Source organism: Trachemys scripta, chromosome 10 (assembly GCF_013100865.1).
Source record: "Trachemys scripta elegans isolate TJP31775 chromosome 10, CAS_Tse_1.0, whole genome shotgun sequence".
In the NCBI taxonomy this organism is placed as follows: Eukaryota; Metazoa; Chordata; order Testudines; family Emydidae; genus Trachemys; species Trachemys scripta.
The window spans coordinates 19,448,045-19,473,955 of record NC_048307.1 but is presented as its reverse complement, the minus strand read 5'-3'; the positions used below and the strand labels follow the sequence as shown (position 1 = coordinate 19,473,955).

Sequence of the window (25,911 nt, the reverse complement as noted above, 5' to 3'; positions counted from 1 at the left end):
TTAGCGTTCAGATTCATACCATCTTTCCAAAGGTCTGCCACAAATTTGTCTGAAGACTGATTCAGCAGAGAAGTCACATTGTCATTTAGTGGATCCATGTTCTTCGTTAGCCAGGCACTTGCACTGTAGTCAACCTTTAGAAAATATCACTCATGTAAAAATCTGTTCTCAGTCAGGAATTTTGATAGTGAGGACCCTGCTCCTGACTGGGAACTTTGGGCTCTATAACAATCCAAATAATAACAATAATGTGAAATGCCCTGTGTAGATAGGATTTGCTCACATGGATTAAGGTTGGTACATGCGTGGCTCTTAAAGGTTAATGCACTCATATTTTGGGGACCCAATCCTCCTGCCATATCCACATCAGTGGACTCCTGCTATCTTTGTGAATTTGTTTGGAGACTCCAAAGTAGTGGCATTTTTGAGAAACACTTAGCTTTGGACTAACTCTGCACAAATTGAAATCAATGGATTTCACCAGGGATGGACTTCAATGGAAGCAAAATTAGATCAGTTCTGAGTGCTTTCTATATGTTACAGAATGAAAGCACTTTTTATTCCAGCAAACTAAGTCACTCTCAGTACTTTGATTCTATTTCTTGGCACTCTCTCACACTTTGGCTGTATATTTCACTGTTTGGACATCAAAGAGTTACAAGTTTTGTATAGTAAGAGAGCTTAGTCCTGTCCAATACCCTTCCTGCATAGTGGATTATGGAGAACTCAGTTTTGTCTTTGAGTTGTTTAGGCTTCTGGAACTTGGCATGACTGCCTTGTTCTTGACACAGTTTCTCTACAAAAGATGTGTCTGTAGCTTTGGGGAACCAGCACTCTTCATCCAGGAGAGCCAGGACACCGGGTGGGTTGTTCTGCAACATAAGCAGTAGACACATCAGTCATATGCAATGAAAGAAAATCACCTTCAATTTCCTCTAGGTTATTATTAATCATACTCTGAAACAATGGAGCCAAAAAGTCTAAGGTTACACAAAGCCCCTGTTGAACTGAGATATAAGCATCCCTTATCCAACCTACACCATGTTTTCCCACCTAAAGACATGTAATCTTACCGGTCTTTCAATCAGCTCAATGCAAGGTTGCAGATCAAGGCCAAAGTCAATGAAATTCCATTCAATGCCCTCACGCTGATACTCCTCCTGCTCCAGTATGAACATTGTGTGGTTGAAGAGCTGCTGAAGTTTTTCGTTTGTGTAATTGATACACAATTGCTCAAAAGAATTGACCTGAAAATGGGATGAAAGAACTGAATTATTACATTTAAAAATAAATGTACAAGAAAAATTTGAATAGTAAGATAACATTTTGTATCTTCTAGTTCTTTTATTAGCAATAATCGTTACATTATAAGGGAGTAGATTTTACTATCCTAACTTTGGCTTTACATGAACATTTACATTAAACTCTTACACATTAAGTTAACCAGCTATAGTTAAAAGCAACAGAGAGTCCTGTGGCACCTTTAAGACTAACAGATGTATTGGAGCATAAGCTTTCGTGGGTGAATACCCATTTTGTCAGACGCATGTAATGGAAATTTCCAGAGGCAGGTATAAATATGCAGGCAAGAATCAGTCAGGAGATAACGAGGTTAGTTCAATCAGAGGGTGAGGTCCTCTGCTAGCAGTTGAGGTGTGAACACCAAGGGAGGAGAAACTGCTTCTGTAGTTGGCTAGCCATTCACAGTCTTTGTTTAATCCTGATCTGATGGTGTCAAATTTGCAAATGAACTGAAGCTCAGCAGTTTCTCTTTGGAGTCTGGTCCTGAAGTTTTTTTGCTGTAAGATGGCTACCTTTACATCTGCTATTGTGTGGCCAGGGAGGTTGAAGTGTTCTCCTACAGGTTTTTGTATATTGCCATTCCTGATATCTAACTTGTGTCCATTTATCCTTTTACGTAGTGACTGTCCAGTTTGGCCAATGTACATAGCAGACGGGCATTACTGGCACATGATGGCATACATAACATTGGCGGACATGCAGGTGAATGAACCGGTGATGTTGTAGCTGATCTGGTTAGGTCCTGTGATGGTGTTGCTGGTGTAGATATGTGGACAGAGTTGGTATCGAGGTTTGTTGCATGGATTGGTTCCTGAGTTAGAGTTGTTACAGTGCGATGTGTGGTTGCTGGTGAGAATATGCTTAAGGTTGGTGGGTTGTCTGTGAGCGAGGACTGGCCTGCCTCCCAAGGTCTGTGAAAGCGAGGGATCATTGTCCAGGATGGGTTGTAGATCACTGTTGATGTGTTGGAGAGGTTTAAGCTGAGGACTGTAGGTGATGGCCAGTGGAGTTCTGTTGGTCTATAGTTAAGTTTGTTTTCTCAACTCAATGTAATTCTCAATAGTTTTATGTAGGTGCCTCTTGATCACTGAAGTAGTACGAGTTTATAATCCAATTATTGCATTTCTTAAATTTCCGAGTACCCAACCTGCCTCTTTACAAACGTCACAGAACAATGTTCAGTATATTCCCACCCCACACAGGTCTAGTGCGCTGCTTAAGGCCCCAGTCCTCCACTGAGGATGGAGCAGGTTGATCCCTGCATCCATACAGAGCCCTTTGGTGCTGTGCAGTTGCAGACGATCTGCCCGCCTGGTTCTCAGAGCAGGATCAGGGTTTAAGACTTTTAGAAAAAGACAGATAATGAAACTGACTAAAATGAAAGAGTGAAATACACAAGTGGGAAGTTAAAATGTTCAGATCATCTTATGCCAAATGGTACATACCTCAAAAATCTCAAATCCAGCGATATCAAGGATCCCCAGGAAAGACGCTCCTTGTCTTTTTGTTTTATCCAGAGCTTTGTTCACACGACTAAGAATCCAACGGAACAGACGTTCATATGTTGCTTTGGCTAAAGCCTCTACTGCAAAGTCTGCCTATTAAAGCAGGGCAGGGAAGAAGATATGAAATGAATGAACAAATCAAAATCAGACGCTATCTTCTATATAGAACAGTAGTGGGGTGCAGGGGATAGGTTTGCCCATTCCCCCCACCACCACACACACACACTGATTTTTAAAGAAGAAAGTTAGCAGAGTTAAGGAGATCACAAATTGATACCTGCTCTTTGGTCTGGGCTTTCTGAACAACATCTCGTCCAACTTTGATCCGTGGTGTCAGGATTGCCCTTGTGAAATCTGTCACGTTAATACCCATCAGGTGACACACTTTCTGTGCAGCTTCAATCAAGAGAACAAAATTCTATTTCACACTGGATTTTCTCATGGTAGATCAATAAATGTCTATGCTAGGAGTATGTCTAATGATGAACCCATTATCCCTCCATTCCATTAAAATATCTTCCCCATGCATATGCAAAAGAGACTCCACAAGGGTCATTCACAACACCAGCAGCATATGCATTGTTCAGCCACCTAGGGACTCAAGATCACCAGATACGATGCATGTTAATTTTGTTAATTTAAAGTGCAGAATCTCTTTTTCAATAGTTGCAGCATCAGTGGAAATCAACAATGAAAATGAGAAGACTGGTACAAATTACAATTTACTTAACAGTCTGTGATGGGGTGTGTTTCCACACTGGCAGTGAAATGATTAATAGGAGTCAGAGAGCAATTAGCACCCCTGGTTGCACCTGGAGGGTGGGTCAGGCCCAATTAAAGTCAGGACCCAGCTAGGGAGGAGCTGGGTGGTTACTATAAAGAGAAGAAGCCCAGACTAGAAAGGAGGCTGGAGGAGAGACACTGGAAAGACAGGGGAGTGGTGCAAGTTGCTATGATGGTCCCTGAAAGAGAGTAGGAATTGGACTTCTGGGGAGGAAGCCCTGGGAGGTGTTGCTCATTACAAGAGCTGGAAGGAACATTGTAGAGCCTAGAGAGGATAAAAGGAGCCTAGAGACGGACCAAGGTAGGAAAGCCAAGGAAGCCAGGGGTCTAAAGGAGCAGAATTTGACTGCTCACTGCAGTGGTACGAAGCTGTAGAGAGAGGGCCTAGGCACTCCTACCAGTGACTGGGGAAAGGTGGTGTGAACCTCCCTCCCAGACACACACATCCTTGAGACAAGGGGCAAGGGCTATGGAGAGCCTTGAGACAAGGGGAGTGAAGACCACAGGGCCCAGAGTTGCGGGTCAGACACCTGATGTAAGGTCACTGGACAATTGTTTTGTGGGATTCTCTGTTACCCTGGAAAGAGTCAGACTGAATGTGACCTGGCTGGCGGGCTGAGTGGTGAGAAGAGGCAGGGCTGGAGTCAGCAGAGGTTTCTGGATGAGGCGAGCCTGCTACACTACATTATGCCACACTATGAGGGTGTGCACAAGCAGTGACTCCACCTTTGACACAGACATTTTATTATGCTATTCATGGTTTTCAATTTAAATTTTGAAGAGATAAAATTATACCAGTGTCATCTGGCATAGAAGCTTGATCAGTATTTCTCTCCTTCTTGAAGATAATATTACCCAGCTGCAGGACAGATGAAACAACCTTCAGCATCGCTGTAAAATAAATTAAAGAGTAAAATGTCAGGAATTCTATCAATAGAAATAATAGGCATATAATCCAAAATGACTTTCCCCTAAACAGCTATTTTATAGTGTAGACCATATCTTAAGAGAGTGTCTCTCATGGGTTTACCTCCCCTTCCGTTTATGATGATCAGGGCCATCTCCCTGCCTTGGTGACTGCGATGCACCAGGAGCAACTAAAGCAATTGTTTACACAGGGAAGTCATGTTAGAAAAGCAGGTGGTGTATCTGTAGCTCACTTTGAATACAGTTTAATAGCTGGATATAAGAAGAGCAGCCAGCACCATGTCAGGTATTCACGACCACCACTTAGTGCTCTGAGGACTGTTGATGGTTCATGGACCATAGGTTGGGAACTACGGTGCTGTAGAATGTTATTTTATAGTAATTGTCTTAAGATACTTCTAAGAGCAAAAGGATTTGTTAACTTATCAGTTCCATGGAATTAAAGTGAAGCACACGTATAAGTCTTGCAAGATTGGTGCCTAAGTATTTAGTATACAAAACATCTGATTAAAGTGCAATTCCAAAAGTGTGCATTAACATAACACTGCATTGCCTTAGATGTTAAAATACATTGTCACTTTACAAACCAGATTGTCTTTCAGGGGTTAATTCTTCTTTTGCTAGACTCCTAGACTTGTACAAGCAGAGAATGATGCTTCGGCAGGTTCATATTTTGGGGGTCCAAGTGTGGGGGATTAAGGGATCAATACAAAGAATTACTATTGATGCCAGTGAGAGGTGCAGGCATCACCTCCTCCTGCATGCCTTGATGGGAGACAAGACCTGCCACCTTTATTAAAATAGACACTTTTGAATCCAATCGGGAGAGGTGCTAAATTGCTGCTATGCAGGGGTTAGCACCCTCAGTTCCTAATGAAATCGGTGGGAGCTGATGGAGTTCTCAGCACCTCACAGGCTCAGTTTTGATCGATGTAGTCAGTAATAAGATCTCCATTGTCCTGGCCACCAGGTGTCACTTCAGGTATGAAGACTAACACAACCTGGGGGGGAAAGGGGAAGCGGGGAGGGGGAGAAGCACACATATAGTGTCATGACAGTTAAAACCACAAACTGACAGTTAAGAGGGTTCTTCTATGTCTGCATTTGTGTACATTTTCAAGATAATTTAGGCTGGTTGTTCATTTCCCTCTGTCCTGAACCTGCAGATAATACTAGTATTAACTGCTCCAGGCAGGCCCAATTCCTTCAAATTTAAGTCATAATATTTTGCAACTTTTTTTTTGGTCATCTTTGTTGGAAAGTGCCTAAAAACTAGCTTTAAATGGTCATTAGTAGTGATCATGTGTGGAGTTCTGCCAGCTGGGATGCTTAAAAGTCTGTCCTTTAATAGCCATGTTTTACCTTTCAAGGCCCAATTTTTAAAATACTACTGGATGTTGACAACTATATTGATGGTTTGGCATTCAAATGGGTTCGGAATGCATGTAATGTTCCCTCACCAAGCAGCTCTCATGGGATTTGTCACTTCTGACACTGATGAAAAAAACCTTTGTAATTCGTCACTTACACAGACAGCAAAAAAATGTAATTTCAGGTGATCCACACTTAAGATACGTATGCACTACATATCTGTGTTTGTTCTATGCATTATATTTTGTATATAATCTAATACAATTTATTTTCTCATTCTAATGTACATAGTAACTCTTCTCATCTTATAACTTATTCCATTTTCAGTAATGGAACTCTTGCCAGTTTAATCATATTCCGGGTGGGATTTTCAAAGCTGTTCAGTTTAGCCATTATTTCAGTGGGGACAGAATTAGGCCAATGCTAAGTGTTTTTGAAAACCTCCACCCTAGAACAACATATAGTGCTTACATAGCTATTTCTATTTTTGTCAATCTTTTCAAACATATAATCAATTAGGCCTCCTTGCATAGCAAAGCCAACATTCACCCCAGACTTCCTGCTGCATCATCCTTCCCCCTTTCTTTTTGTATGAAATGGTTAGAGAGCTGAGGTGAGGCTGATAATGGCTATTTGCCAGGGTTCTATTGGCCTCGCTGTCCCCAAACCCCATGGATCACCAGCCAGACTGACACATAGAGAAGCGGTCTCCTGGTTTTTTAGGGGTTTTCCTCAAGTATTGGCAGTATGAGCAATTTAATCACCTGGCTGTTAGCTGCTGACCAGTGCTTGTGTTATATCATCTCCTACAGAGATTTTGTGGGGCGTTAATGCTGTTCCAGTACCACTAACTAATTCTGCTTTGCATGCTACATGGCCCACGATGGAGAAGAGAGCATGCTATGTAGTACAGCTGTCCTCCAACATCATCTCTTATCCATCTGATTATATCTCCCTTGATCATACAGTGTTAAGTTCCCATGTTATTCTTGCAGATGGAACAGAGGCAACTGTATGTCTGGGAAGATTTCCTCTGTGGGAAAACCCTGGATCCCTTTCCATGGGAGTTGTGTGGTTTTATTCACCTCCTCAGCATGCAGTAGAAGAGAACATAGAGTGGCATTAGTCCTTCAAGCACAAGCACACTTTGAAGGGAGACAGGTATTACCCCATTTGACAGATGGTGAATCTGAGGCCTGGTCTACACTAACCCCCCAATTTGAACTAAGGTACGCAACTTCAGCTACATGAATAATGTAGCTGAAGTCAACGTACCTTAGTTTGAACTTACCGCAGTCCAGACGCGGCAGGCAGGCTCCCCCGTCGACTCCGCGTACTCCTCGCGCCGAGCAGGATTACCGGAGTCGACGGGGAGCACTTCTGGGTTCGATTTATCGCGTCCAGACAAGACGCGATAAATTGAACCCAGAAGTTCGATTGCCTGCCGCCGAACCAGCGCGTAAGTATAGACAAAACCTGAGATAGAGGTTTAGAACTCTGGTATTTTTGGTTCCCAGTCCAGTGGCAAGACAATGCATCTCCAGAGAGGCCAGGACATGAGCCTTGAATAAAATTAACTTCCTAATATGAAACTAGATGTTCATTTACATGCAGCTTACATAGTGGCACATCTTGAGAAGAATCCATTGCTGTACATGTGTGCACAGGGATTACAGCAATATTTCTTACTTTTACAAGCATCAACTTATTGCTCTGTGCTTTACTTGACCTAAAGCTTGCTAACAATTCTTACCAAGCTGTTCCTCTTCATTAAAACCCATAATTGTCATGGCTTCCAAGGTCTCCTGGAACATCTCATCATCTTGCTGACCAGGAATAGGCACGTTGCCATTAGATAAAAAGGTATAGTTGTTGAAACTTTCCAGCAATAAATCCTCTATAAAAGGTGAAGAAAAGAATCGACTTAGAGAAAAGATAATTTAACACACACCCATACTAGAAATCAGAATCTCATCGATTATTCAGAGTATAAAGTCTGCTTTTAAATTCTCAAATCTTTGGACTGTTAAGTCCATTCCCCTGATGCAAAGCAGACAAAAAAAACCAGTGGTTTGCCAACTGGGGATTTCCCTTGTGTATGGAATTTTGGGTGGTGTAGAGTTACCATGGCCTAAATTTTCAAAAGTTACTAGTGAGTTTGGGTGCCTCCATTCACTAGTAGCTTTTAAAAATGTATTCTCACAGCTGTCAGTGAAGGTGGAATGGCTATAGGAAAGAGGGCATAGCCAAGGCATTTTTGTCCTGGCAATTCCTGATTGCGGGAATGATCCTAAAAGCCAGGCGTACACTATATCCCTGAGCAGTGCTGTGCACTTCCTGACCATTTGGGATCTGATCCATTGTTTCCATCAAGCTTTTTCAAATATAATGTTTTTCTAAAAAATTCCATATTTCTACTCATTTTAGAAGTAGGCCTTTTTAGACCTGGAGACTTGCACCTGCTCTATTTGCGCTGGGGTGACCTGCGAACTGCAAACCACCAGTTATAGATGCACATAAGTTGGGACATTTCTACAACTCTTGAGTAGAATTGTTTAGAACAGCCAAGGAGCTCATTACTTATAACAAGGATTGAATGAAATGACAGTTTCGGACATTAAGATCAATTACGTAACCCAGCCCTTCACAACCTCTGCTCAGATAGTTCAGCTTAAGAAAGTAACTTACTTTTCATTTGTTCCCCAGTGCCAGCGATCATATAGTAAAAGATATGAAATGTCCGCTCATCTCTAGCCTGGCGAATAGCACGAGACTTTTCAAGCAAATCTGGACGTTACGTATGTTAAAAAAAAATCTTATTGGCATATTTTACTCAGTGCATCCTGACACTGCCAATTGCCTTAGTACAATCAGTGGCACATGTTGGATTGTCTAACAAACATGGGTCTGATTCTGCAATCACTCGCTTCCATATGCAGTGCTTATGAATGATGTCAATTGAAATACTCACAAGAAGTGATATGAATGCTCGGTTGAGTGCTTACTACCATGAATAGTCCCATTTTATATCTGATCAATGGCGCTAAACATGGTAGCATTCATTACGTGTAGGCCTAGATGTTTACAGAACCAGGCTTAATCTGAATAGTTTACATGATATCTGTCATGTCATGCTGTGATGCCCTTCTTCCTCAAGAGTATACTAGGATCTGATTCCCGGACGGGTTAAATCTTTCAACATCAACCAGTGTCTTCAGCACCTTTCCAGAAGCACTGCTCTCAAGGTTGGTGTAAGAGATATAAAAATAATAATAAACTGTTTTAATGAATATCTAATCTGCTAAAATTAGAGTTGGCAACATGTACATATGGCACAGGATCTGCAAATGAAGAATTGTGAAGAATAGTGCAGTAATGGTTCTTTTAAGCCCTTGGCTCTACACCATGGTTTTCTGAAGGAACAGGATCAGACCTTTAGTTCATAAGCCAAAAACTTTAAAGTTTGCCCCAGCCTGAACATCTTCACTGCAATGAAAGAGTCCCTTAGCCTAAGCCCCCAAGTCAGCTGACATAGGTCAGCCACAGGTTTTTAACTGCAGTGTAGACATACCCTCAGTCTGTCATTTGAAATGGAAGAGGAGGGGGAAAGGATGTGCAGACCAGGTAGGAGAATCTGCAGAATCTGCATCAGAAAAGCTGTTTGCAAATGTCCAGCATTTGGATCTAGGTGGTGCGCTCCAGTGCCAGAAACATTGGCACGGAACAAATATTTTATGAGCCCCAAGGATAGGTCATGTCTGGCAAGGCTGGGTTAGCAGTACATATACAGACAAGGTGACTCCGGAGGAATGGAAATCCTCCCATCAGTTTGGCAGGAGAAGTTTAACAAGGGAAAGGGAATTTTAGATGATTCCAATACATTCCTGCTGGACAGCACCTCTTGTCAGTTTAATCCTGACTCCTGCATCTTTCCTATTGTAACTTTGCTGAAGAAAAAGTAAATGTCTTATGGATTAGTGGTACTGCAATGGCACCCCAGTCATGGACTAGGACCTCGTTGTAGTAGACTCTACAAAAGACCGTCTCCAACAGCATATTATCACTAGTGTTTTCTTCGAGTCCATCTATTTTAGTACTTACATGGGCCTCCACACCATAGTACCTAAGCATCTCACACACAATGAATTTATCTGCACAGCCCCATTGAGAGGCAAGGAAGTATTAGCCCTCTTTTACAGATGGGGAAAACTAAGCCACAGGACTAAGTGACCTGCCCCCGTCACACAGATGCAGAGCTGAAACCGAACCCAGATCTCCCAAGTCGGGGGTCTTAATCACAAGACTTCTCACCATAACACATGGCTTGTTTGACTGAGACTCTGACAGTAAAGTCTACTCTGATTGGGTGGGATGTTCTGTCAGTATTTTCTGAGACGCTGCGTGGGAGATAGTGTGCTTTGTCCTGATAGCTGAGAAAACAAACTGATTAGTCTGAACAGAAAATGTAAACATGAGAGTGAGACAAACTGCAAAATTAGTATCAGCATAAATGGAGCTACTTCCCTCCCGGCCCTTTGTTTATATCAGTCTTAGTAATATTTGCCTTTCTTAGACATGCAAGGGAGTCTGTTTATATTACATCCTTTTGCTCCCCCTAGTTAGTTTCACATGAAGCTCACTGAAAAGGATACAAGTTTCTATGTTTGCTCCAACAATGTAGCCGGTGACATCAAAATTGATGCGGATGAACTTACCCTGTCAATGAGAAGAGGACATGGATTGGGCTCTTTCTGGGTTTTATAGCATATTTTAAGAGGCATGTTACAACATTGTCTGCTCTGTAATAACAGGCCCAATTGCTGCCTTCTGCAGCAAAACTCCTGGCAGGAGGCTGAAGGGAAGCAAGTCTCTGAGGTTCTCCTTGCAGAGATTTGCCTCAGTTTCATTTGGGTAGTGTGAAAAGGAAGGACCCAGGTCTGGCAGGCTGGGGGCCAGTTCCCAAACCCCATGGATCCTGCAAGTGGCCAAAGAATTTATAGTTCCACTTTGATTTCTGCAAGGCCAGTGGGGGTGCGTGTACTGCTAAACGTTGAGTAGACTGTGACACAGCCAACTTTTAGCTTGTTTTGTTCTTTTCTAACATGCCAAAATAATGATTCAGGGAGAAATCCTAAACCCGTCTTTAAGGGAAGTAATTATGGAGAATCTCTTTTAAAAAAAAACTCCCCCGATGTTTGAGGGTTTTTAGCCATCTGCACGCTTTGTCTTTATGGGGCACTGATGACAAACACCGTACACACAGGGAGCATTTATACTACTTACAAATCTGGAGGAGTTGTCGTTCTTCACAGTTTTGGCATTGCCAAAAGCTTCAAGAATAGGATTTGCCTGAAGAAGCTGCTTTTCCAGCTCACCCTAAAATTCATGCAGACCCAAGTTAACCTTGAATTAATCAGTTATTTAAATGAAAACAGAAAATGCACATATCTGAGAAACTCAAGATGATTTAAGCCTAAGTGTATTTTTGCACTCCATGTAAATTTATTTTTTTTCTTCTAGTAATCTTTGTGTTTACATAATGGTGCACTGCAGTCTACTGCTGTTCTGTACACAAAGTCAATAAGACCCTTTTCCAGTGTTGTTGCTTGTTGAAGATCAAAGTCTGTTTATCTGTTTCGCGTCATTACTGATTTGCCTTAATGAAAAGGGTCATTCTGTGTCAAAGATGGATATTTTTACTTTATTACCAAAAATACTTAGAACCTGCTGACTTTTTTTTCCATGTTAGTGTACTGAGATCTCATGATAGAAAATGATGTAATTAGAAAAAACTTGCTGAGAATACATTTAATGTAATGCAGCACAAAGATACAAAGTAGATTACACCAAGTCTATTAATCACATTACATGCAGGGCTATTTAGGTTGAATATGGAAATGCATTACTTTATTTCAAAATATGACCATGAATTCCCATGCAAACTTAAACACACTGTTATATTGTTAATTTTGATTATTAATTGTGAATTAAGCAAATCATGCAATGAAAGCAAATATGCACTTAATCCTACTTCTAGCACAATGATGCTAACAATAAGTAACTCTGCCTGAGGCCACTTGCATCTGAATTCCTCCTCATCATCATCTATACTACAGTCATTCATTGTCACATTCTAAATCCGTATTAACCTTTATTTCCAGGTGTCCTAGTCTTTGATATTTCTCCTGCTATGTGCAGCTCTTTATACAATGCTCTGTATACCACTTCAAACATAGCTTTTAAAGCAGAAATTTCTTGTAAAAGCTTAATATTTTTTTAACAATGAAAATTACTCTGTTAACAGTTAATGAAGGCAACATTTGGACTGAGTCCAGAGGAAATAACTTAGGAAACTACCATTTGCCATGAAACAGAAAAATGCACACTCTGTATACATCTCTGTTTATAAGGCCATCCCTGATGCAAGGGTAGCTCCCTCTCATTCCAAACATAGGGTTGCCAACTTTCTAATCGCACAAAACCGAACACCCAAACCCCGCCCCTTCCCTGAGGCCCCGCCCCTGCTCACTACATTCTCCCTCCCTTGGTGGTTTGCTCTCCCCCATCCTCACTCACTTTCACTGTGCTGGGGGGAGCAGGGGGTCGGGGTGCAGGGGGGGGGGCTCTAACTGGGGGTGCAGGCTCTGGGGTGGGGCCAGAAATGAGGGGTTCAGGGTGCAGGAGGGGGCTCTGGGCTGGGGCAGGGAGTTGGGGTGAAGGAGGGGGTGAAAGCTTCAGCTGGGGGTGCAGGTTCTGGGATGGGGCTGGGGATGAGGGATTTGGCATGCACGAGGGAGCTCCAGGCTGGGGGGTAGGGCCGAGGGATTCAGAGTGGGGGAGAGGGCTGCACGTTAAGGCAGGGGGTTGGGGTACAGGAGGGGGTATGGGCTCTGGGATGGGGGTGCAGGCTCTGGGATTGGCCTGGGGATGATGGGTTTGGGGTGCAGGAGGGGGCTCCAGGTTTGGGGGGGCTCAGGGCTGGGGCAGGGGGTTGGGTCATGGGCTTTCCTCGGGCGGCTCCCGGTCAGTGGTGCAGCGGGGCTAAGGCAGGCTCCCTGCCTGTCCTGGCTCCGCACTGCACCCCGGAAGCGGCCAGCAGGTCTGGCTCCTAGGTGGGGGGGCCAGGAGGCTCCATGCACTGCTCTCACCCGCAGGCACTGCCCTCCCAGTGCGGAGCTGGTGCTCGGAGCGTGGACAGTGCACGGAGTCCCATGGCCCCCCTGCCTAGGAGCTGGACCTGCTGGTCGCTTCCAGGATGCAGCGCGGTGCCAGGACAGGTAAGAACTAGCCTGCCTTAGCCCTGCAGCACCACCGACTGGACTTTTAATGGCCCAGTCGGTGGTGCTGACTGCAGCCGCCAGGGTCCCTTTTCAACTGGGCGTTCCAGTCAAAAACCAGACACCTGGCAACCCTATCCAAACACCATCACTATCATTCATAGATGCCCTGCACTACGTGTGACAGGGAGGAGGCCTGACCATAGAAAAGGCAACAGTTCATTAACACCTTGCTAAACTCTTCTGTTTGGACATGGTTGGTGTATAGGTGTAGGACTCCTGGCTGTTCAGCTAAGGGTCTCAATCAGGCTGAACTATGAAAATATCTAGCTAGTAGTTTGAAGAAGAGGATTAGAGATTAGCTAATTCAAGAGCCCTAGAGGAAAAATAACTGCCTGGAAATAAAACCACGAGCGCTTCATTGTGCAAGGCTGCTACCATGCTGCAGTGAGTTGGGCAAGTCTTTCCAATTATACTCTGCCATTATAACAACCCCAGTTGTGCCAACAGCAGGGTTTGATCCTACGACCTTCTAGAGCAGTGGTTCTCAACCCGGGGTCCAGAGCTCCCTGTGGCCACGAGCAGGTTTCAGGGGGTCCACCAAGCAGGGCTGGGATTAGACTTGCTGGGCTGAAGCCCGGGGCCGTGAGCCCTGCCATCCAGGGCTGAAGCCGAAGCCTAAGCAACTTAGCTTTGTGGGTCTCCCTGTGGCATGGGGCCCTGGGCAATTGCCCTGCTTGCTACCCAGTAATGTGTGCCCTGGCTTTTATATACATAAAAACAGTTGTTGTGGCACAGGTGGGCCATGGAGTTCTTATAGTATGTTGGGGGGAGCGGGGGCTCAGAAAGAAAAAGGTTGAGAACCTGTGTTCTAGAGCACTGTAAGCATAGCCCTCCACTGCTTGAGTTAAAGAAGCAACTTCATTAGTGGAGAGCTATGACAGAGCCTTGGGTCAGCCATTAGAATGGCACAAAGACCTATACTTTCCTAGTGTGGCTTACACTGTACAGTACAAATAATTGGTTATCTAGTCATAGGGTATGTCTTCACTACCGGCCGGATCGGCGGGCAGGGATCAATCCAGCGTGGATTGATTTATCGCATCTAGTCTAGACACAATAAATCGATCCCCGAACGCTCTCCTGTCGACTCCAGCTCGGAGAGAGGCACAGGCAGAGTCGACGGGGGAGCAGCAGCAGTCGACTCACTGTGGTGAAGACACCACGGTAAGTCAATCTAAGTACGTCAACTTCAGCTACATTATTCACGTAGCTGAAGTTGCATAACTTAGATTGATTCCCCCCCCACCCCACCCCCAAGACTAGACCAGCCCATAGTTCCAAATGTGCAGCTAGTGTAAGCACTAACCTCAGTTGTCTACACTAGCAGTGAATTTAGTCCATCGTAGATAGAAACTAGATGAGAAATTTCAAAGCAGCTTGTCAAATGAAATATTAAATACAATCAACAAATAGTTTAACCTCTGATATGTCTTCTAACATGATCCTCAATCTTAACCTAAATCTGAGTGGAAACTCACAAGCAACATTGCATCTCAAGAACCACACTAATAAAAGAGCAGAAGACACACTGAAACCCTTTTGTACTATTACTAATTGTAGGAGCAAGTTGGGAAGCATGCAACATTTTTCAGACATGCATAATTCTCCATGGTTGTAGGAAAATGCAGAATCATAAGCAATATCAAATGGAAAGCATGCAGAGTTACAAATCAATCACACACTGTGATGGTTTGGAAATTATTTCACAACAGTCCTAAAAAGTTCAACCTGAAGCACAGAAAGTCTCTGGGTACTTTCATTCAGAAAGCATATGGTCAAATTTCAGGCTGATTGGCTCTTTCAGGATCGTGGGAAAATTCATTCAAACTATGAAAATCTGGATACACACACACGCATAGAAAATGGTGACACTTGAAAGACAACCCTCTGTGTCAGACTTCCTCTTTTCCTGGAGCTTGACACAGTTAGGGTTAATACACGTGAACATTGGTGCTATTGTTGCTTTTTGTCATGTGAAACAAGAATTATATATTTCAACAAAAATCTTAATTTTTTTGGTGCAACAATAGCATGCAGATCTACACTCAGTGCCTTTAACACACATCGAACAGTCTAAGTTACTCACGTAAGCAAAAGATGGACCTTGCTGTAGTTGAATAATGTGGTATAAAACAAATATCAGTATTATTTCCATCACACATACATTTGTGGCTCTTTTTTTGTTTTATTTCTCTACATAAAAATAACAAACAGTTTCTCTATGTAAATTAAACTGGGGGAAACAAATGGGAACAATCTGTTATAGACATACCAAGAGTACAACTACAGTGCGCACGCAGTTCATTTTAGGAATTGATTATAAAAAAACCTGATCCAAACTCCATTTGAGCCAGCAGGAGTTTGTCCATGGACTTCAATGGACTTTGGATCAGGCATAAAATTATTCCCTCAATACAAGCCAAAGAATTTTATTTTTTTCAGGATAAATTCCTAAGCCTCCTCTGGGGCATTTAATGCAGCCAGAGATTTTTAAAGTAAATATAAGTGCTGAGTCAGTAGCCCCAGACATGGACGTCTTCTATTTCCCCTTAGAACAGAGAGCAGTCTGGGTTTCTCTTCACCATTCTGCCTCAGTCCTTGCTTGACAGGATTCACTTTCACGGGTGAGAGGCTAGATCAGTCTCAGGGGCCGGGCCAGTTCAGTGCTTAGCCCTTGAGTCTTCCCCAAAGAGTATCAGTTAGCAACAGCTGTAGTGGCAAAGTGGGTAGTTGGCCATTAGGAATGGCCTTGAAACGATCAGTTCGTTTCCCATAGGCCACTGAACACTTACACATTTAGGGCCTGATTTGTCAGAAGTGCTCCACCTCAGGAATACCAGGCCTTTATTCTCAGTTTCTTTTCAGGGAACATAATGCCGGTGAAAGGTGCTGGAATGAAGCCCTGGACGCTGGAGTTCTCTATTTGTCAGCATAATAGGTATAGGCACAGAAAGGGCACCACAAGCTTTCCCACACGTGTTCTGTGCTGTGGATACTTATCTCTCAAGGACTGGTAAGACTGTCTCATTCACATAGTCTAAACAGCCATCTAATGGTTCAACTTCCAGTCACTACCAACCTGAGCTAGATTTTAACGGATGACCTGACAAAGAAAAACACTTCATATTCTATTACCAAGCCCCTGTCTGAGCTAGCCAGTGCTGCATGTTGGGCCTAATGCTGCATTCCTGGTGCATGGAAATCTCTTACTGAAGCAGGGCCCTTGTGTCTGTGATGGGGTGACTATCCCACACTCACCCTGTAGGGGGGTTTAATGCAGGCCAGATGGGCCAATTAAAACAATAGGCAGCTGATTAAGGAGGCTCACAGGTGGGGCTTATAAAGCCCAGGAGCTGCTGGGAAAAGGTGGACACACTCTCAGAAGAACGGGAGGAGTGAGTAGATATTGAATTCTCTTCCTGAGAAGAGGGAAGAGCCTGTTAGGAACTGGTAGGCCCAGGAAGAAAAGGGGAACCAGCAGTAGGAAGAAGCCCAGGGTTATAGCAGTGAGGCTATAAAGAGAGATGGCTCAGATTGCTGAGCTGACAGAACCTAGGTTGGAACCTGGAAAAGATGAGTGGTCTGGGTTCCCTGGCCAGCCAGTGGGTGAGGGGCACAGAGGCAATGAGTGGGAAGACTGCCTAGGACTATTGAGGTGCTAAACCTCCCTGGAAGGGGGGAACGTGGACAGTAACATGCCTGGAGGGCTGAGGCATGAAGAGGACACTGGGGTTCCTGAGGCTGTGAGAAGAGTTGCAGGCCGACAGCAGAGACAGAGTGATCGTGTGTAAATCACAGATGGGAGGGATCTCCACCTTGAGCTAATCTCCAGTATACCAGGAGGAGGTACCAGTCTGGCGGTGAGTGGTGCGTCCTGTGACAGTGTCATAAATTTGAATTGGTACAGCTTTTATAAAATTAATGTTGGGTAAACTTTTCAAAAAACCTAAAAATTGGATCAACCTTGCTTCATCGAATGGGTTTATGAAAAATTTCTCACCCTGTGTGAGGTAGGTTGGTTGACCTAACCCCTAGTGTAGATGCAGCTAAATTGAGAAGAATTCCTCTATTGAGCTAGCTACTGCCTCATGGGGTAGAGTAGATTCCCTACAGTGTGGGAAGAATCCTTCTGCTGCTGTTATGCTACAGAGATGTAGCTGAAGTGCTGCTGTAATGCTTGTAGTGTAGACATAGCCTTTGTCACACTGAAGATCACTAAGACATAGGCTCCCAAGTGCCTAGCTGCTTTTGATCTTGCTCAAATACTTTTTCCTAATAGAGCTGAACAATGTTATTTAAAGGCTTTTCTACATTTCTTTTAGTTGCCAAGAGGCAAAGGTAAAATAAGGAATGTAACTCCTTGTGAAGCTCATGCAGTCCATTCTAGACTATAAATAGATGCTATCCCTATGGAAAGCTATGAATATTCTCTTCCAGCAGAGTACATTCTGACTTTGTGCCTAAGGGGATGTCAAACAAAGTTGTTGGTTTTTTTTTCCATAAACATGAAACTGTGACATAATTGTGTACTCTTAATATGTCAACTATTTGGCAAGACATGGTGGTAGCAAACATTTGGATCACTTAATTGACTTGCTGTTAGCATAGTTGGCAAGTACAGTCCTGATAAACTAAAAAGGAAAGCAACAAGCTATTGAATATGGAAGAAGCCACTTACAGTGATACTGGTGTCCTTCTTGCCCTTATGCGAGGAAGCAACAAAAGCCAGGTATTGAATGACCTTCTTGGTATTTTCTGTTTTACCTGCACCAGATTCACCTCTGGGGGGAGGGGATTTGAAAGAGAAACAAAACAGAGGTGATTCTTGGGTTCCCTCCATGATGTGGTGATGTATTTAAGGTAAATAGTAAGACCATCAATACCGTACCAATCAAGTTCAGCATTCTACCCCAACCTGCCATCTCTTGTACACCCCCACATTCTACCTGAATTCAGTATGCCACAATCACAGTATGAGGGCCCTAGCTTTGTTCTTTTTGTATCTTGACTGGCTTTTGGTCCATTTAAGGTGATCCTAAGACATCATGCATGTTTGAAAGACTGTTCTTCTCACTTTAGGAATATTTGAGTATTTATAAAAAGTTAGGGGGGAGGGGAAGGAAATAAGTCTGTAATTATTCACTTTAAAATACTGGCAAAGTGGGAAGGTGGGGGACCCAACAGCAGTGGCAAGAATCATTTGCACTCCATAGTTTATTTTAATACTGGAGCTAATTGCTCAGATTTTATAAAAATCTCAGATAATATGGGAATGAGCTTGCTCCCTTTGAAGACAGTGGTGAAACTCCCGTTGAGCTTGGATCATCTAGAGGCCAGGATCTGGCCCAGTAAGAATGCTGTGTGCAACTCTTGCAGACGGCTCCTTGGTGTGAGGAAACCAACTGACGCAGTTCTAAATGGTAAAGCGACTGTGAATCGGTGCAGTGGGGCTCTATTTCCACACGGTCTCTCAATGGATTTCCAGATCAAGTTTGTTTACAAATAAAATCATGTCCTTCTCCCTGCCTCCCCCAACAACTGCTAAATCAGCCTGGAATCTGGGAGCCAAGCTGGGTTCTTTCTGACTCCCCAGTAATAACAGCTTTGCCGGCTACATTTTTAATAAATCTCTATAGCTCTGTTTTAAATACCAATACAGGTGAGGGGCACATCTGGCCCTGCCTGCAACTGAAACTTAGTTCCCTTTAATGAGCATGTATGAGCCAGAAAAGACTCCAACTCATTCTGCTCAGAGCTCTGCTGGGATAACAGTCAAAAGCATCAAACCTTTATCTTTGGCACTAAAGTAAACATACCTGACTCTGAAATCAGACTGGTGGGAGCAGATCTGAGTGAGAGGCTACCATTTTTACACTTTTCAGAGTTGAACTACACTGTGAGCCCAACCATTCCTTCCCTACACCTAATATTACACTACTTTGCCTCTTCTAGATTCCTTTGGCCCCAGGTCTCATTTTAACAAAAGGTAGTTCTACACAGCAATCCTGGAGTGTAATGGCAGCTTGTGTAGACATACCTGAGCCATCTCTAATCTAGCTAGCTTAGGTACTGCCAGTGTAGATGTGGTGGCATAGGCGTCAGTGTGGACAAACCTGCCCAGAATCCTGGGTAACTACTTGGCTTCAGCCCAGGCTAGCCAGCCCATGCTGCCACTGTCAGTACTCCACTAGCTAGGTTAAACCTAGTCTGGATATATTTACATGAGCTGAGTCATACCCAGCAATTGCAGTTTAGACATAACCTAAAATGTCCCTTTGCACTCCCCTGGCCATTTGGAAGGGCCTTAAAGTGGGTATGAATATAATTTAAACTCCCTTTAATGCCCCTTCACACTACCTACCAAAACTGCATCATGGGATCTTAGTCTAAATAAGAATCAGGCCCCTTTGTTTTTTGCATTAAGTGGATTTACAAAAGCAAATACAAACTCCCATTGACATTTAATCAGGTCCTTTGAAGTTGGAGTTATTTCACTGCATCAATTACAGTTCTCATTTTCCTAATTAGGAAATTTAATTATTTTCTGTACAATTCCCTCCTATGGTAGATACTCCATGATGAGAATTGTTCTTGTTTGCAGAAGTTTAACAAGATTAATTGGGATGAACAGGCTCCTTTTCACAGGATTGGGTTAGTTTGCATAGTTTAGAAGACAGATCTCCCCCCTTGCGTGGGCTTCAGAGTTGAAACATTTCCATGTTTTATTGATAAAAATTAAGTGTCCTGGGAATGATTCCAAGCTAAGCACACCAATTTGAAGTTTTCTGCATACAGAGTTTTCAAACAAATCTACCTTACAACGTTGCCTTTTGGAAAAATAAAACTTTCTTCTAACAAGCCCTGAGCTTTGAACTATTTCATTTATGAAAGGTTATTTGCAGTTCATCACTACACGAACTGCATTTCCTCTCTCCCAGGGCAACAGTGCCCATCACTGGGCTTTCTCTTAAATCCCTGGGAGTATTACCATATATGGCATCATTTTACTTGTAATTATACTACCATACAGCAGCTCTTAAGTTACTTAATATTTGGCTCTGTGCTCGCTCTCCTTAACCCTTTTCTTCCAAGCTGGCTGATCACACTCCTGTTTTCTGCACATGAATTGTGAGGCTTATTTACTTTATTTTGAAGTGGACGTCGAAAAGTTCAAACATGCTCCTAAATGTCAAATGCTTTTGCATGCAATAAAAAACAGATAGGATCACTGCAGCTAGAAATGGAGTAAAGACCTATTGGATCGAGTTTGGTTATAAGAGATACATCTTCTATCAAGAGACTGTATCTAACATGCTGCACTTGATCTTTGCTAAAAGACCATGGAGATTGACAGATCTGATGGGCTGCTATCCATTAAGCAAAATAGTTAGCATCTGTAATCTGAAAGGCACATTATAGCTTCAAGGTTTATGCTTGATCCCACTGATAAACATCTCACATATGTGAAAACTGATTATATCAAACTATGGAGGGCTACAATTGCTTGGCCCAGATTCACCTCTTTCCCCCCCCAACCCTCACCTCCCCAACCATCTAGGTATTTGTAGGATGACTTGTGTGTTTTGCTTGTTCAACCTACTGAAATCTTGGTGGCCAGCATCTTGGATAGTGTCCTTCCTGGAACTACTGACCTGTAGCCCAGCACTGATCATGCTGATCTGTCATGACATAGTACCCCAAAGAATCACCTTCCAAAGACACTGGTTCTGGCATGCCAGAAATATACTCTATTGTTGTCATGCCCTGCAGTAGGTAAAATAGCTGAAAGAAACTCTCTGGTACCATGTTTTCCTCCTAGTTCTCTCCCCTCATGGTCTTTATCATCTTCACTCCCCTTCCCAGCACCTGGTCACTGTCTGCCCTATTATAGGTTTCCAGGTGGGGCTTTGTATGACCAGCATCTTTCAGGGTTTTAGGATTGAACCCTGCACAAGGTCTACTCCACAGCAGGGCCCCTGATCTCCCAGGAGGTGTGTGGCCCTCGCTTGTGGTGATCTATAACTCTCAGCATGTATTTCTCGATAGGATCCCATATTCCTACTTGTGAACAATCTCCCAAAGTGTGGCCACTGCTCTTTGATCCTGGCTCTGAAGAACTAGACAGACTGGTCACATATCTGAGACATTCTGAAAGCATAAATCCCATTTCTCCATAATAAACCGAGGCAGCACAATTAATAGAGGAATGAAAGCGTACTACTGGCCCTAGTTCTCAGCTGCATTCCAGCCTTTCTACACTAGTCCAGCAGCTGGATTGCTCTGCGACCCCATGGTTGATCATTACACCAGATCAGATTCTGAGAGAGGTATAGGCCCAGTGTAATAGCCTTAAGCTCCTGGCATAGGGGTGAGTGCAGACGTGGCTAGAGCTCTCTGCATTCTGGATATTCTGGCCATGTGGAAAGCCTCTTGGGTCTGCTCTAAATTACACCGGCGGTGCTTGGCAGGCTCCACACTGAGAATTTGAGAGCTTTACAGGGGGTGAAGGTAATAGACTCTTAAAGTCTATGAGTCTATTACCTTCACCCCTAACTTTACTCCATACTAGCAGTAACTCTGGAGAGGCATAGCTCAGAATTGGGCTCAGTGAGCCTACTGTGAACGTTTGCTAAACGAGTAGTTGCTTGAAAGAGTCCAAGCAGCCTCAGTTCAGTAGAAAGCTCTACCCCCTGCTCTGGAGCTACACAAGGAGTCTATGGGAGAGAAGCCATGCAGAGGCGTTTGCCTGCACCAGCCTTTGAATTGGCTCTGATGCCTGGTGTATGTCTGTGGTGCCTCTGGTGGGGCTGCTGCCCAGGGGGTGGTAAAGAGAGATCACAGTCCAGCCTCAGCCTCACCTTCTGGGGATTAGCTGCTAATCTTCTGGGGATTAGCTGCCATTTCCTAAACTAGACTGAAGAACAGTAATTTATAATTAGGGAGACCAGATGTCCCCTTTTTTAAAGGGACAGTCCAGTTTTTGGGGACTTCTTCTTATATAGGCACTTATTACCCCCCCACCCCCTGTCCCATTTTCACAGTTGCTATCTGGGGGTCACCCTACTTATAATATATAAAATTAAAGGAAACAAATTTGTAAAATAGTAAATAGAACTGAAAAAGTAACATGGCTTTAATTCTCCTGGGGATCATTATAGGGGGCACCCAGTAGTGTTCAATAGTTTTTAATAAAAAATTGTTTTCTCAGACTCCTAACTACTTGAAAGGTGGGTGTGTTTTAAGTTTGAGCAAACTCCCTTCAGCCAGTTGAGTTCTAGAACAGTGGGGAAAAAATTATAACCATACTCTTTAGTCAAAATGACTGAAGCCTGATGCACTCAACTGCATATTGATGTTGGTCCTAGGTGCTTAATTCCCATGGAAATCAGCCCCATTGAAATTAATGGCAGTTAGGCATCTACCGGGATTTTCAAAAATGCCACACCACCCATCTCTGTGCTCCTAAATACCTTTAAAAATCTGGCCCATGGTCCTTACTGAGGACTAGTGCCTTTGTTTAGGTTAGTGAAAAATTATAAGGGATTGAGAAATCATTTCTGAGCATGCTTATTAGGTAACTGCTAAGAAATCCTACCCATTCTGTGACATCTGTGCACATTTGTCCCTTCCCATCCACTCCAACCAGTTAAGTCAAACTGGAGCTGCTGCTGGGACAATTGGATGAGGGTGATTGTCCAGTAAAGGTCACTTTGAAACATGCACAGCAAATCTCCCTCTGCTCCCCAAAAACAACCCTTCTGCATCAGAAGCAGCTCACAGATGTGAAAAATACAGTAAATCTTTTTAGTCTCAAGAATTTGCACTAAATTCTACAGATTCTAAACCTTCATTTATATATACATAGGATACTATGCTTTCCCAGTATAAAGCTACAACCATTGCAATGTCAACCAATGTGCTACTACTTTTTAAACCCAGGCTAGCACAAAACAATCTTTAGCCAAACAGCAGAAGTAGTAACAAGTAGGAACTCATCCCCTCTCCACCTAATGCCCCTAAATGAAGTGGGGGTACCAATTAGGGTTTGAAACTATTTGTCAGAAAACTGCTAATGACAGACATGTCTTCAATTTAAAAACACAAATTATGCAATAATCCCTTTTGGGGGTGTGTGTGTATATACACACGTACACACCCCTATAGGTGTATATAACTCCTCCGATACGGCATTGTTGTTGGAACTTTATTAGCTTTGCATTTCTTGAATTGTTGCACTTTAAAATGTGCAAACTTAAGTTGCTTTCACACATATTTAGCCTTCAATATAGATTTCAATAAATAAAATTGTGATGTACTTAATTTTAGCAGCCAGAAACATTAGTTAACAGTCTAGAAAGTCCTCAGCACCACAGTTCTTTTCAACGAGTTGACTTAAAAATTACTATTTAAAAAAAAAAGTTGTAAAAGCCAGAAAAATTTACACACACAGAATCTGGATCTACATCAAACTGATTTAAAAAAAAAAAAAAAAATGTCGGAGTGGGAATATAATAAGGAAGCCTGGTGATCCTGAGGTAACTGAACTGAATGCGGTAAGGAATGGGCGCAAAGAAGGTAGTTCAAATTCAGAATAGATTCACTTGCAAGATAAAATATTTGTGGAGCAAATAAATCAATCTAATGAACACAATGAATTGGGAGGAAGTATAATCTGGGAGTGATGGAAAGCTAGAGAATCCCTGTTGTGCTGTTTTATCACAACAAACAGCAGTTATGAACAAAATGCAAGCAACAGGATGTAGCTGATGTGACTGCACAAGGATGTGCTCAAAGATTTGAGGGTGAAGTGCTAAGAAAGACATTGGATACAAGTCAGCAGTATCCTAGAGCAGAGCAAAAAAGCAATTTGGGGCTATAGTCACCGAAGGCACAAACCATGAGCAGGGAGGGAAGAGCCCTTTTCTATAAGATTCTTCAGGAGTCTGAACCTTAAATATTGTGCGTAGCCCCGGGTACCTCAGTACCAAAAAGATGGATTTGAAGGAGTTTAGAGAACAGAAATGGTTTGGGTGTTAGAGACTGATGAGGAAAGATTAATAGAGCCAAACTTGTAGAACATGGTTAGAAACATGTGGGACCATGGTGACACTGCGTACCCATTTAAAAAACTGTAAATAGCAAAGATGGAGAAGGGTTACTTAGAGTAGTACAGTATGAAGAGATATTGCTAGTTGTGATGGGATGAAAATGAGACCCAAGAGATAGGCAGGAAAGAGAGGATTTTGGAAGCATCATATTTGGATGTAGTTGGAGATGAAGTTAGTATTAAAAGCACCCAAAAGGAAGCAACTACTGCAGTTGAGCCTAGAGATGCAGGCAAGGATACACAACTTGGCCATCTGGATAGAAAGGAAGAGGCAGATTTTTTTTTTTTAAACATATTGGATGGGTTTTTTTGAGCTGTGTTTAGACAGTGGAATACTCTCCTGAGGGAAACAGTGCAAACCCATAGAACAGGATATTTAACACTGGACTGGACAATTCCTGCCTGTACATCTTCTGCAGGTGTTTTGGCTGGGTGGGGCATGACTGCACAATTTCCACACAGTCAGGAGCATGAATAATCCCAGTGAGTGGGGCCTGTACTGACAAGTGGGGTGGGGGGGGGGAAATGGAAAGACTGCATTAAAACACATAGACTATGCCCACTGAGCAATAAACATCAGCAGCAGAATTTTCATGAGCATCCAAAAATACATTAACTTATGCAAATAGGCCAGGGGTTCTCAAACTGGGGGTTACGACCCATCAGGGGGTCACAAGGTTATTACAGGGAGGGTCATGAGCTGTCAGCCTCCACCCCCAAACCCCACTTTGCCCCCAGCATTTATAATAATGTTAAATATAAAGTGTTTTTAATTTATAAAGGGAGTGTCACTCAGAGGCTTGCTGTGTGAAAGGGATCACTAGTACAAAAGTTTGAGAACTATTGAAATAGGCACTTGTGTGTACATAATCTTTGGTTGCAATTCAGGTTGCAAGGTTTAGAAATGTTGAGTCTGAAACTATTTACAGAAAAGCTCCCAGATCGATTTTATGAATGCTTCAGTCATTTTTTGGATCATATTAAGCAAAAGGACAATTTCTAACAAGCATAAAATAATGCTCATTGCTAGCACTCTAGTGCTCTGTAACTAAAAGCCTAGAGAATTTTTTTTGTGTGCAACCAAATATGGCCAACAAAACTGATAAAGCACTAGTAGTTACACTTCTTCAAATATATTTTAGCTTTCCTAGTGTTTTTGAACTAAATTAAAAAACGCTATCAGGAGCTATGCACACTTTTAAAGTAAAGGCCACAATCTTGCCAGCACACAAGAATTATTCTAAGCATCTGGAAAATCAGTTGCTGTAGTTGCAGAAGGGTACAGAGAGCAAAAGAGCGCAAATCAGTCTTGAATCTCTACATTATATGTATTGTGAGATCCAATAAATAATCCATTTCCTTTCCATTGGGTGGTGTGAAATCTGACATCTTGATCCAACTTTGTCAGCCAGGATGAAGAAAGCTTAGATTTGCTGCACATACAGTACACGGACTATGACTTTCAGAAATGCAAGCTTTAACAAAAAGGCATGGTTTAATAAGCTATTTCTCCCATAAAAATGCAGACCTTCAAGAGTTAAACCAGGAAGAGAGGGGAGACAAATGGAAAAATAAA

At 42.8% G+C, this 25,911-nt stretch overlaps 1 protein-coding gene across 3 annotated transcripts in view; it reads right to left on the bottom strand.

The window, feature by feature from the left end:
• Positions 1–25,911, bottom strand: part of MYH11 (myosin heavy chain 11) — a 97,301-nt gene that overhangs the window by 28,240 nt on the left and 43,150 nt on the right. For 2 of the 3 annotated variants that reach the window (XM_034783322.1, XM_034783324.1), the window contains exons 5-16: positions 17,907–18,009; positions 15,315–15,335; positions 11,172–11,264; positions 10,541–10,604; positions 8,577–8,675; positions 7,642–7,785; positions 4,386–4,481; positions 3,085–3,203; positions 2,748–2,900; positions 1,074–1,247; positions 699–872; positions 20–134 (exon numbers count right to left, since the gene is read on the bottom strand). In XM_034783322.1, the coding sequence (XP_034639213.1) occupies positions 20–134; positions 699–872; positions 1,074–1,247; positions 2,748–2,900; positions 3,085–3,203; positions 4,386–4,481; positions 7,642–7,785; positions 8,577–8,675; positions 10,541–10,604; positions 11,172–11,264; positions 15,315–15,335; positions 17,907–18,009 (1,355 nt within the window). The remainder of the gene's footprint in view (positions 1–19; positions 135–698; positions 873–1,073; positions 1,248–2,747; positions 2,901–3,084; positions 3,204–4,385; positions 4,482–7,641; positions 7,786–8,576; positions 8,676–10,540; positions 10,605–11,171; positions 11,265–15,314; positions 15,336–17,906; positions 18,010–25,911) is intronic. The other variant, XM_034783323.1, reaches the window with a different exon arrangement.